Below are 15,083 nucleotides of genomic sequence, written 5' to 3' on the forward strand. Positions count from 1 at the left end.
AGGATTAGCTTGTGTTCAGGTTACATGCTACATAGGTGATTCTGATGCACCAGTGAGCGTGGGAGCATCCCCCAGCCTCCCTCTCGTACCAAAAGAATTAGTGTTGATCTCCAGCATTGCCAGCTGTGTTGCAAATTCTCTTTCCCAATTCTCAAGACACTTCATACACCGATCTTGCTAGCATGTCTCATGACTGTTAGCCTGCTTTTGCTATCCTTGAGCTCAGCATTTAATCCAACAGTAGCACCACCTCATTCTATCACTTTTGAATTTCTTATGGTGCTTCCTTATGGTTATGATCTGTTATCCTTTATTATGTGTAAATCTTTTCCACATTCTTCATTTCATGTTGCTTCTTCTAGAATTCAGTGGTTTTATTTCATAGGTGGCCATTAATCATCATTAATGCAGGACTTAAACTCTTCTCATACACTCCCATAAGTTCGCTTAATACATTTCAATTTGGAATATATAGTATTTGATTTAACTTCAATACTGACTAATAGCTCTGCTGAAACATGTGCCTTATCAAGAGCTTACTATATAAAAATAGTTACCATATAAAAATATATACCCAATGTACTTTACATTATTTATCTCACAAAACTGAACTGTAAGTGATATTATCTTTCTTTGGCAAATCAAAATGGTGAAAGTAGGGGAATTTGAATAACTTGATCAATGTCACAAAGCATAGAAATGCCTGAGCCAGAATTTCAATCCAAATCAGTATGTGTTCCAAGATACCTTGCTCTGTTATCTTCAAAGGGTCGATGAAAGCTAGGAGGTTGAATTTTATTTTAAAGTTCACTGCACAGTCTATTAATAAAGTAATATTGAATACCTTTATGATTAAGAAAACCTTCATTTGAAATTTTGCTTGTATTTTAGGCATCGAGCTGTCAATCTCTTCCTTCAGGGATATGAAAAGTCTTGGATTGAAACAGAAGAACATTACTTTGAAGATAAACTGATAGAAGATTTAGCAGTATGTTTTTAATGGAATTATAAGTTTAAAGAGGGTTTGAACTTGATGGAATATGGTTGGTGTAAGCAGTTGTTATTTAACAAAAAAAAATGTGATACATTAATTTTAAACCTCAGTGGATACTGCTCTCAGCGCCTATGAAAAATGCACTATTATAACCAAGAAATCTCACCAAAATTAAGAATTCAGCATTGAAAATGAATAATACAAATAAGCATTATTAATAAACATCATTTAGTCATCTTTTCAAAACGCAGACCCAGGATAAACTATAAAAAGCTGAACTGTAAGGAATGTATCCACCAAGCATGCTGTCAAAAGTTGTTAGGCTGTAAAAGTAAACAGAGAAGGGCCCGGCGGCGTGGCCTAGCGGCTAAAGTCCTCGCCTTGAAAGCCCCGGGATCCCATATGGGCGCCGGTTCTAATCCCGGCAGCTCCACTTCCCATCCAGCTCCCTGCTTGTGGCCTGGGAAAGCAGTCGAGGACGGCCCAAAGCTTTGGGACCCTGCACCCGTGTGGGAGACCCGGAAGAGGTTCCTGGTTCCCGGCTTCGGATCGGCGCGCATCGGCCCGTTGCAGCTCACTTGGGGAGTGAATCATCGGACGGAAGATCTTCCTCTCTGTCTCTCCTCCTCTGTGTATATCTGACTGTAATAAAATGAATAAATCTTTAAAAAAAAAAGAAAAAAAAGTAAACAGAGAAGTTGGTGATGCACTAGGCACAGACAGAGAGTCCTGGGTGATGAGATGGAAGACAAGCATAATTTCCATTTGACAATGTTAACCGAGAGGCTTGCCTCACTCATAGTTATGTACACAGGAGTCAGAACTGTCATGTTTTGAATTTGTGCATTTATTAAATCTTCTTAACATTTCACAAGCATACAGTCCCACAATTTTTGCAAACTAATAAGACAAAAGCTTCATGATTCCCAGTTGAAGTATTACTTATGTAACAGTTATTTTTAACTCAGTAATTACCAGGAAATAAGTGATTAAAGTAATTTAATTTTTGAAAGAATAAGCCTTTTTTACCCACCTATTTTTTAAGTGAGTTGAGTTTGTCTTAAGACTTCAAGCAGTTGTAGAATATTTGAGTATCTTGTGGAAATTTTCCCAGTACACACAATAGCAAGCCTAAAATACAGAAAAGAGCAGCGCTATTCAAATAAGGTAAAAATTTCAGATGCAAAAATGAAGTTACAAAATCATTAACCAAAAAGTCAGCAGTAGTAAATTCTGTTTAATCATCTTTCTTACTGCTAAAGTTCTGCCTAATAGTAAAACAAAAAAATAAATAAAAGTTTTGAAGTAGCTGAAAATGTAAAGAATTTAGTTCTTTTTTTTTTTTTTTAAATTATTTATTATTTAACTTCAGTAATTACATTGTATTATGTGACACAGTTACATAGATACTTGGGTTCTCCCCACCCCTCCCCAAACCCTCCCACCATGGTGGATTCCTCCACCTTATTGCATAACCACAGCTCAAGTTCAGTTGAGATTTCCCCATTGCAAGCGTATACCAAACATAGAGTCCAGCATCTTATTGTCCCGTCAAGTTCAACGGTTTCTTAGGTATACCCTCTCTGGTCTGATGACAGAGCCAGCAGAGTATCATCCCAGTCAATTGAAAGCTCCAACATACCATCAGCAAAAATTTACATCATTATGGAATTAATTGACATAGTAATGAGTAACCAATATGTTAAAAGTAAATGCGGGTTAACATTGTTTACCTAACATTATTTGAGTAACCAATAAAAATGTTTCATTTGACAACCAGTTTTCACTGCTATTTGAGTATATTTTTATACTTGAGATGAATTAGTATTTTGCTGGAAATTAAATGAAGTCTTCCTGAAGCTGAAATTTGTGTAGGAAATGCACTATGTTAGTTAGAAATTGCTTAGAAGAATAATCATCAGAACTTTTAAATTAATAAGGTGTACCTGCCATACCATTTGTCGGTTAGATTACTGAGTATCTCTGTATTAAATTGTCAATGTAATGAATATATACCACATTATATTGCATTTATTGTGTTTTATATATGCCTTGTATACATATACAACACATATGCATACATACATGCATTCATAAGCTTATATGTGTACTTTTCATGTACAAATATGCTTCCAAAAGTTTGTAGAAAAATAGCATCCAGAGATAAATATACTTTGATACAATGCCGAAGAATTTTAAAATCCACACCTTTTTTTTTCATAGCAGATTTTTTTTCATTACTGTCCTGTGATTTTTTTTTACATGGCTTTCAGAATTTTTGCACCAAAATAAAGATGTTTTAATTCCATTTTCTATAAAATTTTGGTGTATCTTCCAATATTCATAAAATGCATACGCATATGCACACACACACATATACACATCTATGGTGTGTGTCACTAGAAGAAACTTCTATTCTATGTGAGTCTCTTACATTTCTTTTGCATTTGAGTGAGCATTTCTTTTAAAAGTGAAATTCTGTCATTTTTATGTTTATTGTAGAAACCTGGGGCTGAACCGGCGGAGGAAGATGAAGTCGCTAAGAGAGTGGATCCTCTCCACCAGCTGATTCTTCTGTTCAGTCGAACAGCTTTAACGGAAAAATGGTATGGTTGGGAGGGTTCTTTCAGATATAGAATGAACAAATAAAGAAAGCCCTGTTTGTTTATTGTGTGTGTCATACGTTCATGTGTCAGTTTCATCTTTTTGTTGTTAGGAAAGTTATTCAAAGATATAGCCAGTTTGACATACACCGGAAGACCAACCACTCATTCAGTTTCAGAATTTAATGCTTACCTATGAATTCTAATTTTCCTCATCAAGTTTGTAATTAGCTGATTTAGTTTATTGTGATTCTTCTTATAAATGTTTGTGGTGTGTGTGTGTGTGTATGCAACACGTGTGCATGTGTGCATGTGATTGTTTGCTGCAAACAGCCTTTGTAAACAAAACAAAACAAAAAAAGCAAAGCAAATTCCAGCGCCCAAAATACATGGAGAACAATGATGAATCAACACTTTTTTAGGTAGACTGTGTCTCCATTGTGCAGGGGATCTTAGAAGCCCTTTAAGGGTTGGATGAGCCATTCCGACAACTCAGAAGTATGTTTGAAGCCTATTTTAAGGACATTTCCCATTTGACATGTCTTTGGCATTCACTCATACAAATCCACCACAGCTACGAAAAGCAAATATCTGTGGAGTTAAATGAGATGTACAGTTGTAGGCCCCCAAATCAAAGTGTTCTTATCTTTTGCTCATTATAGAGGGTACTCCATTGATTGGCTGTATAGCTAGGTTTGTGCAAAGGTTGCCGAACTTTTATCTACTTTCCTGTTCCAGAGAACCTGGGAGATAATTTTCCCACAGAACCTGGGGGATAATTTAATTATCCAGCCATCTCCCCTTGGGTCTTTTCAAAAGTCCTGAGGAGTTCGCTGGACCTCTTTGCATGCCATGTTAATGTGCATTTCTCCTCCCAGCCAATGTGATCCATCCTCTCTCTCACTATTTCTCTCTCTCTCTTGTTATTTCCTAATTAACAAAACCATCTCATCCCTAAGCATAGAGCAGCTCTGTGTCTGGCATTGTCAGGTAATGAGGTATTTCTCATAAGTGGATTTTTCTCGTGGCTAAAATTTAGCACTGCTAAAATAATTGTGCAGATGTAGGATTTTTTAATAGAAATCTTCTTTCGTGTATTAGTGGTTTCTAACCTTAAAAGAAGCCAATAAACATTTTAACCATTATTGATTTTTAAGAATCATCATCATAGTAAAAAAGAATCAACATTATGAACATCTTACTTTTATAGTAAACATTGTAATTTTATTAGTGATTTCATTAAAAAACAAATATCACATCTACTGTCAAATCTCCTTCTTCATTTAAATTTTGTGGTTTGAAGAAAATGAAAACTATTACAATTATGTATCACTTAATAGATCATGTGTTATTATTTTAATAATACTTGATACCCTGGTCTATAAGATAAGGTTAGGACAGATAGGAATTCTGAATCTTCTATTTCTAATTCTAAGATATTTAGTATTTTGAATTGCTTAACTTTTGTGTTTATGTAATTTTAAAAAGATGTACTTATTAGAAAAAATAAAGATAATTTTATACATACAGCTGGTCTTCTACTTAAACACTAATTTTTTTTCTTGTCTTCCATAGCAAACTAGAGGAAGATTTTTTATATATGGCTTATGCAGATATTATGGCAAAGGTAAATAAGTTCCCTCTCAATTTAATGTTTAATAAGGAAAAATCACTTTCATTTGACAAAGGATAAGGGTCTGCGTTTCGTAAGTAAAATATATTACTAAATCTTAGAAACATAAGCAGCATTAGTCTCAACTAATCAGTTGCATGAGATCTCTGCTCTAACTTTTTTAGCAGGTGACCACTGATTGCTGTATCATTTTATCTTTGAGGTACTGACTGATCTTGAAAGCATTTATTCAGCGAAGTTACTGAGCAGTAAGCTGTTGAGGATAACATGTAGAAGAAAAAAAGCTACATATATTGCACCTTGGAGTTTATTATCTCATGAGGAAACTAAAATGACAAAAAAGATTGTCAAAATTCTGATAATTTCCTTGGTAGGGAAAGTATTACGAGTGTTGGGAACATACTACATGGCGTAATAGTAATGCCTGGTCTAAGAAATCCTTGACTGTTGAATGATGTGTTGACCAGGAAAAATGGTGATAGCTAGTGTTTATTAAATATTCACTTTATTTCCTCTTCCCAATAAAAGCAAGATAGAAGAGGGGAGGGGTATCAACGAGAACTTGAAATTTTGCTGAAACATCTGACTTGGGTACATGAAATGACAGTGGGGAGAACTAGAATAATTACAGATCTAGAATGCAAAGAGAAAACAAGCTAAATATTGAATGAATTGAAATGCCTTGGAGGCATGCAAATGGAGGTGCTGTACCTGCACTTGGGTACTGAACCAAGAGATGATTTCTAGACATTCATGTCTGGCATTCAGTATCTTGGGGAAAGCATCTACCTGCCAATTTGAGATTGATCATCATATGATGATAACTAAATACAGACATTACCCAGGAAGAGAGCAGGGCAGAGCTAGGGCTGAGAATACAGACACATTTAAAAAATGGAAGAAAATGTACGCACCAAACTTGCTGGTGAGGAGGAGGTGAGCATTTGACATAGTGACTAACACTCAACTGGGCTGCCCATATTGTACATCAGAGATCTGGGGTCTAGTCCCAGCTTTGCTTCTGATCCCAGCTTTCTGCTAACTCATACCTTTGAACCAGTGGTAATATGGCTCAAGTGTTTGTCTTCTGGCTACCCACTTAGACAGCCAACATTGAGTTTCTGGCTTCTGACTTTGGCTCTGTACACACAGTACTAGCTTGTTGCAGACATTTGTGGAGTGAATCAGCAGATAGGATAGTGTCTCGCTCTCGCTGTTATTCTCTCTCTCTTTGTTTCCTTGTATTTTCCTCTTATTACTTCTTGCTCTTTCCCTCCCTTTCTTACTCTCTCCTCCACTCTGATCTATAGGAATAAATACTTAGTCAACTAAATCATATTGTTATAAAGGTCGGGCTTACAGATTTCCCCAAATTTGCTATATGTACATCATGTAAGCATGATGATACCAGGTTCAGAGGTATGTGGCAGATGCAGTGTTGGTTTGTATGGTAAGTGCTGATTCATGGAAATTTTTCACAGTGCAGATTATGAGGAAAAAGTGCAAGGTGATGAATATCCACCTGAAATTGTGAGATATGGGAAATAGCTTTGTTTGCATGTTTTTTTTTAATTTTTATTTATTTTTTTATTAATTATTTTGCATTATGTTACAGTTTCATAGGCTCTGGGAATCCCCCCCCACGCCCCTCCCCCCTGGTGGCTTCCTCCACCTTGATGCAGTATTACAGTTCAAATTCGATCAAGATTCTTTCCTTGTAAACATATACCAAGTATAAAGTCCAGCTATTTATTGTCCAGATGGGTTGAACAGTCTCTTGGGAAGACCATTTCTGGTCCGTTGTTAGAGCTGGCAGAATATCATCCCGTTCAACCAAGAGTCCCGACATAACATCAACAGCAATTTGCAACATTATGGAATTAACATGGTTGTGAGTAACCAGTGTGTTACAAAAAAAAAAAAAAAAAGGAAGGCAAGTTCTTAACCACAATCTATGATTAGCCCATTGACATTTCAGTTTTAGTTTTATATACAGAACCGACTGCTATATACCTTAAAATGGCTATAGGGTACCATTCAGCTGTCTAGTGTCTGTTTCATTTTAGTATTTAGCCATTTGTTGTGTTGAAGTATAATTTTGCTGATCTTGGCAGATTTTAGGGTAATCTAGACTGACTTGTAACTGTAACAAGACATTTGTCGACAATTAAGGTGCTGAACATTTTTTTTGTTTGTTTGTTTTTGGGGGTGTGTGCAGGGAAATCCCCAACACCATGGTGAGGAGTGACTAATCTTTGTGTCCCACCCAGCGAGGCATGAGCCAATCCACGCCAGCTCTTTCCTGCATGGTTTTTAAAACTGAGCACACTTATATCCTGTTTGCCAGGAGACTATCAAATGAACAAGGGTTATTTAGTTTGCTTATCTTTATGGCCCACTGATTTCATAATATTTTTTAAAAAGTCCTTAGACTTGGCTAGAAAAGCAGGATCTCAATTTTGACCCCAGACCATCAGAGTCAGTATTTACATCTCTACAGACACATTTAAAGCTAGAGTAGTAAGATGCTCATGTCAGAGAATTTCCCATGCATGGAGTTAATGTCCTGTTGTCACATGGTTCTAGTCTCCTCTTGGCCACTGTGGCTTGGTTTCTCAGATGTCTCTTCTCTGTCATTCTTGCTGAATTGTTTCACCCTAGTTCAGTGGCACTTCCAATGGAAGTAATGTAACCATAAGAAGCTACTTGGAGTAATGTCATTATATGATAAATATTAATAATATTTCATCTGATATCCTGGCTAAGGGAATGATTTTTTGTACTCTTCCTTCGCTTACCAATTTTCTTGAAATACTTACAATACTTGTCCATTTATGTCTAGTGTTCCATTCTTTATTGGTTGAAACAATAAAATTCTAGGGTTATTAGGAAATTTCTTTGTCTTGTAAATCACTCATTACACCTCTGGTAATGATTTAAATCCATACTAAAGAGTTTCTGGTTTTGCTTCTCAGTCGGCCTGCAGTCACTTCAAAAATATATGAAATATACCTCTTTTGCATAGTAAAATTCCTAGCTAAAGTGCCCTGTCTACTGCTTTTATGTATTCCCACAGTCAGTTTTGAGGTTTATTGTGAATATCCAAGTCCTCTTGTGGGCATTTCTGTAACTACTTGATGTGCAATTGTAGTAGCTCCTGGGATCTTCCCTAGAACCTGGGCACTCTTTCTGTTACTGTTAGCATAAGATAAAGAAACTGAGACAAGAAGAGGTGAAGGAATTTGCCCAAACCTCAACAGCTCATAACTGATAGTATCCAGATTTGAACCAGTCATTCGGCCTCTCTGCACCACTTTCCTAACCAGCATACTCCTGTGCTTCTTTAGCAAGAAAGTTTCAGTTTGTGAATTAAGTAAGAATATATGTATGGCTTAGTTTTTTTTAGCCTTTGGGGGAAAACAACCTTAAAATAACGAGATAGTTATATCATTCTCGTGTATAAAGAGTGATTAAGTAACAAAATTTCATTTACTTTCTTTGAGCCAAAATCAATAAAAATTAACTTAAAATTAGGGTTGCAATAATCACTTTATCTAACATCCCTGTTTTCTTAGTTTTAAATAATGAATATTGTATGGTATGATACATTTGAATAGCAGAATGTTGGAGTTGAGACTGTTGCTTAAGGACCATACTGTAATAATAAGGCTGCAGGGGGGAGGAGAGGAGAAGGAGAAAGGAGGAAGGTTGCCTAGAGGGGGGCATCCCTGTACCTATAAAACTGTTATGCATAATAATTTTTAAAAATTAAAATGAGTACTATATAATTGTTTATTGTAAGATCAATATTGAAAAAAGAAAATATTGATCTTTTTTAAATTTTAGTTTAGTTAGAAGAAGGCAAATGAATGCATAGGTAGTATATAGATTTTGACATGGACTTTGTAATTAGCTCTTTTATGCACAAAACTGGTTACTTAGCATTTTAATTTCATAGAAGTATTAAAGAGACTTTTGGGTCACATTTAATTTTATATCATTTAAGTAGGATATCTAACATATGTATATGAGAATGTCAATGGTAGAATATAATGATTTTATTTTCCATATTAAATAATTATTCTGTGCTTTCTCAATATATTCCTCTTTTTTTTTTACATGCATCAGAGTTGTCATGATGAAGAAGATGATGACGGTGAAGAAGAAGTGAAGAGTTTTGAAGTAAGACCAGTCTCTCTAGACATGTTCTGTTTTGAAACATTGTTTCATAGCTTATAATTGACATTTATGTTTCTTGCTTCATGGCTTATTGCAGCTTATTGTGTCAAGGATCTGCATGCCAGAGCTGGATGGACAAACCTCAGTCCTCAGATCAAGGAACATAGGGTAGTTAAGTAGTGAAATGCAGCCCATATGTTCAGAATGAGTGTTCCGGAGATCTCTCCGAGATGAGACTGCTTCAAAATGTGCTCATCTCAGTGATGTGTTCTGAAATTCCCAATAGACAATGGGAGGAAAATATTTGTTGAAGAACAACATGGCATCAAGTTTTGAATTAAACCTTTGGCTTAATATTTTGTTCTGAATTGAAGTCTTTAAAGATTTGGCCTCTTTTGACTTCTGCCCCAATAGGTCACTCATTCCATGTACATATGTAGATGGTGGCACACAATTCAGTTTGCTTGCATGAGGTAGGAGTGCGTATATTATCAGAACTGTATTCTGCTTTATCATTATTTCCTGAATGATCTTAGTCTTCAAATTTCTTATGCAATTTGAAATTTTGCTAATGTTAATTAGCAAAAGGAAAGAGTATTATTACCTCCCTTGGCTTATACTATTCTTTTTTGCTTTCTGTGAAAAAAAAAATTGTGCTATTATCATTTTTTTGTTTTATTTTCTTTTATTTTTTCCTTGGAATTTTCAAAAGGAAGTTGAACTGAGTGCAAGGAAATAGAAATTAGATTTTTTTCCTATTAATTTACATGTCTGGACTTTGAGTTAGAGTCTGGAATTCCAGCAATGAGTCTTTAATTTTTGGTGGACCCACTGAAGAGTATAGATGAGGAAGGAACTTAAAGCAGTTAATTTGCTTCCAAGAAAAATTTGTATGAGCATCTCTGTAGCATTGAAGTCAATGTGTGAAATATATGTTCAGATACTTTGAAGATAACTCATAAGTATTGCTGGCTGAGAAAAACGTCATGGAATTCATTTCCTGTGTGACACTATATTCTGATGTATGTGTGACCTGTTCTCTAATCTGTCTTTATTGGTAAGAAACAGAGTTAATTAGAATGAGCTGTGAGCAGCAATTAATTTTGTTTTTCTGAAGTGCACACCGTTTATGGTCTATTGGTTGTCTTCAGAGCAGTTGTTTATTGCTATTTTGCTTCTTGTCCTCATCCTTCCTTAAGGTCACAGGATCCCAACGCAGCAAGGTAAAACTATGTATGTGTGTATTTGTCTGGGTCTCAGTTTCGGTTTCTTGTGACATTTACCTTTGTTAGACCCAACATCTTGGATTCTTTTATTTACAAAGTTCTTGAAAATCCTTCTACAAGTTCTTAGCTTCAGCATAATTAATCTCTTCAATACCTTTCCTTGGCATGAGTGTCTTCTTGTAATTTAAATGCTTCACAATTTATTGTCTTTCATATTACTTTTAAGCTACACACGGTGCTGGGATAAAAGAGTGAAGCCCTTTTGTTGTCAAAAAGCATTTAGTCAGGTGTTTTTTCAGTGCAACCACAGCCTACATTTTTCTTGATATTGTTTAATACCAGTCTTCTTAGTTGAAAACACAGGATAACCAGTATCCCTAGTGAGATTGGAAGACAGTCTGTTTTTTCCATTGTGCTCATAGCACCTTCAAACAGTAACCAGAGGTTATATTCTGTGGTTGCAGTATTGATTATGCCATTTCATTGCCAGGAAGAACTAGACAATCTTTTATGTCTATTATTTTAAATATTTTATCTGGAGAATTTGTCAAAAATAAGTATTTGCTCTAGAATTATGTATATTTAACTTTGATATGGATCTTCATGTTTTAATGAGGTCATTTAAGTGAAAATTTATTATAAATATCACAGGTTGAAAATAATGATTATAGTTTGAAACAAACTTTTGAGATTGTTAGTGTAAGTTATTATACTTTACCTTCTTCAGGAAAAAAATGAAATATTTTTCTTAAATGTGTTTAGGCTTACACAAAGCATAACAAGAAACTGTAAATTATAAATAACTGTTACATTTGGAGGAATACATTGTTCCCATAACATCATGATCCTGTAATTATTGAATTTGAGGTCATGGACACTCTGTAAGATATATCTCTGATGGTTAATGATATACATGATGTACAATGGGCATGATGGTAATATACTATGCTCTTAATAAATACATAATGAGTATAGTAATTGTAGATTGTGATTTTTTTATCACTAATCATCTCAGAAGTTCTCTAAATTGCTGAGAGATGTAAATGTGAAAGTGTCTACTAACATCAACCAAAAATTTGATTTACTGTTTATATGGAAGATCCTTTCCAAAGTATATTCATGACTGTGCAGGGAGAATAGATAAAGTAGATGAGGTGCTCTTGTCAAGAAAAGCATTTGCCATTGAAAGAGGGATGCAGTTTTAGGGAGATTCCAAAGCATAGCTAATTCAGTTGATATGATCAAACTGAGTGACATAAGATAAGTTTCTTATTCAGAAATAAAATCTGGGAATGGTGAGCAGTGGTGTCATGTGATGGTTCAGGCTGGGCCACTGAAAAGAAATCAAGTGAGGCATAAGACCTAATAAAAAAGGACTTCCCGTGGGTGTAGAACAGCAACATGTTGACATGATGGTGAAACTTGGAAATTCCAAAATGGAGGACATATGTCAACAGCTGTTCTTGTCCTGGCACTGGACAAGATTTTACAGTTGCTCATAATTGCTGTGTAATCAAAAGGGAAGCTAGTAGATCAAATTGGAAATGTTTGCTTCTTAACCGGTTGTCTCACTGCTCTCCATGTGACTTAGTGTTATAAATTATGTATACCTAGTTTATGTATCACACTACTTCTTGAAGAATTGTTCTATAAACAGCATGAAATCTCAGAAAGTTGAAAAATACTGTTGCCTAAACTCAATCACTGTTGAAGATACACTTCTCTGAGGCTATTGATGTGATACCAATGAAACTACTCAAAAAATTTTTAGTAATCAACCAGACTTTATATTAAAATACCCATCTAGCATAGTTAGATAGAAGCGAAATTCTGTATGGAAAGTATAAAAATCTGAAAGTTTATTTGACTATTTCAATGCTTCCTATACCCAGTTATGTTAAATGAGTTGATGAATGCCTAGATTATCTGCTAATCAAATTTTAGTAAACAGATTGTTTATTAATTGTGCTACAATTTCTGCTTAAATTCTTATAAAGTGTTAAAAAAGATACTGAGGAAAAGACAAAATCATATATAAGAAAAGTAATACCATAAGGAAAAATTCATAAGTAATGTAGTAGAGTCCAAGAAATATACGAAATAGCAAATTTGAACCAAAATAAGAAGTCTTCTGTGCTTGTATCATAGATATTTTGTTGCTGTGAAATCTTTTCTTATTTAATTTGATTCTTTACTTGCCTACTTTGTAATATAGAAAGATGTATTTTCCAAGAGCTATTTATACATATTCATTTATTCCTAGTTAGTAGCTGTGTTGTATATTTAATAACTTCATAAATTGAATTACTTCAACATTCATAAAAAATCTGATAAAGTAGCCAACATTAAGTGAAAAGGAAGAAATCTTTTAACAGCTACTTGAAAAATAATTGTTGCAGTTGAATATTTTATTTACCTTTAAACTTCGATGAAACAAGATAAAAATAAGTGTTTCAAGTCAGGTAAAACTTTTATCAGTATGCTAGTTTTACCTTATATATGTAGACAAACAACTCTGGGACCATAAGCATTTTTGACATATAACTTACCCTATATTTTGGAATATTTTTGATACGGTTGCTTCTTCTGTTGTCCTTATTTTAAAAAGCTAAGGGTATGGCATTACAATGACAAAATGAACATTTTTGTGGAAGAGTAAAGGGTGATAAAATATATGGTACTTCCCGAGAGACCTAAATTAATGATGTAAGAGCTTTGGTAAGTGAGAGAAATGGAGTGTTAACTTATTTTCCAGACCATTGTTCTCCAATAAAGATCCTTCGGCAGAGGCCCAGTTCCTAACTCACAGATGAATTCCCTCATGCATGTGGGAGCTCTTATCATTCTGTACATTTGACTAAGCAGAACTCCTTTGGTAGTAAAGTCAGCATTATATAACAGAAACTTAGAGGACTAACATATTTTCTTCCAGGTTGGCCTCTAGGATAATTAAAATGACCTAACTGATGAAGTATTCAGACCAATACCAAACTCATACATTAAAGTATGCACTAATAAACATGGAAGGATCAAGTTATAATTTAAATTTAAAATTTCACAAAGAATGATATTACATAACGCTGTCCCAATGATTAAAGAACTCTCATCTAGCCCTTCCAATGATCTAGTTTTGAAGAATTCTGTGTTTGGTAATGTGGCAAGAATGAATTGGTTATATATAAACAACTCCCCATAGCTACATAATTTGAACTTTGAATAGGTTTATTTAGTACTGTTGATTGTAACACAGTGTTTTAAATGAATAGAGCTAATGAATCTTTGCAAAGAAAATCTGAGATGAGTAAAACAGAATAAATAGCTGCAATGCAAAATATTAAAACAATTATTTTTTTATGAAGTAAATGTAAAAATATTTAATTCCTCTTGTAAAAGCTATATGGTTTCCCAAGTATGGACTGAGGCATTTAGTTTGCTTGTTATACAGATGAATCCTAGATGAGATTCAATTCAAATAGTAGGTGGATTTAAGAGACCAATCTTAAAAGTGAGTTTTTATATATGAAATTATTGATCTCAAGTTATTTTGTGGAGAATTCAGTTCAAAAGATGGCAGCAATCTCGTTTCTTGTCTCACATGAAAGAATTTCCATGCGGACAACTTCAGTGTGCAAAGCAAGGGTTTTTTTTAGAAAGAATGAGAAAGATGTCTCCTGCCATAGTGACAGGAAGGGGCTACAAAAGAGGAAAGATTCAAGGAAATGGTGCAAGTGGTATCTTTTATGATACCATCTCAAGGGAGGGAGGGAAAAATGAACCACAGAAAGGACAGGGAAAAAAGAAAAACATAACTTCTTGTGTAAGATAGAGGAAATGGTAGAGAACCTATAAATAACACACTGATTCCTTCTCGTTTCTTACTCCGTTTTATAGAAAATCTGATGTGAAACAACAGGTTTTCATGTGAGGAGTCAGATGGACCAATAGGCAGTTAGGGTCTCTGGTTCCTTGTGAAGTTACCTCTTAAAATGTAAAATCATGCTTCTCTCCATTCTTACCTTTCCAAGAGCATGTTCTCCTGTGCTTCATCTCCCATTCTCCTTACAGGAGAATGAAGAGACAGAATCAGAATATCAATTCCCATCACTTGTTGTCATGACAGAAGCAAGATGACATGGCCTATAAATTTTTTTATTAATTATTTTGCATTATGTGACAGTTTCATAGGCTCTGGGATTCCCCCCCCCATCCCTCCCCATGCCCCTCCCCCTCAGTAGACCCCCACCCCCACCCCGTTGCAGCATTACAGTTCAAATTCAATCAAAATTCTTCCCTTGCAAACAGATGCCAAGCACATAGTCCAGCTGCTCATTGTCCAGATGGATTGAATAGCTTCTTGGGGAGACTATTTAGCTGCGATCAACCCCTAGTGGTTTTAATATTTCTCTAGTTATGAATCACTGCCAGTCTCGCCACTCCCAGCTCGATGA

General features: G+C 34.9%; 1 protein-coding gene across 1 annotated transcript in view; it reads left to right on the forward strand.

Annotated features, from left to right (window-relative positions):
- Positions 1-15,083, forward strand: part of RYR2 (ryanodine receptor 2) — a 663,784-nt gene that overhangs the window by 572,592 nt on the left and 76,109 nt on the right. The window contains exons 77-80 of the mRNA XM_058669392.1: positions 892-988; positions 3,497-3,600; positions 5,173-5,224; positions 9,359-9,412. Coding sequence (XP_058525375.1) covers positions 892-988; positions 3,497-3,600; positions 5,173-5,224; positions 9,359-9,412 — 307 coding nt within the window. The remainder of the gene's footprint in view (positions 1-891; positions 989-3,496; positions 3,601-5,172; positions 5,225-9,358; positions 9,413-15,083) is intronic.

The sequence above is a fragment of the Ochotona princeps genome, chromosome 10 (genome assembly GCF_030435755.1).
Source record: "Ochotona princeps isolate mOchPri1 chromosome 10, mOchPri1.hap1, whole genome shotgun sequence".
Classification (NCBI taxonomy): Eukaryota; Metazoa; Chordata; class Mammalia; order Lagomorpha; family Ochotonidae; genus Ochotona; species Ochotona princeps.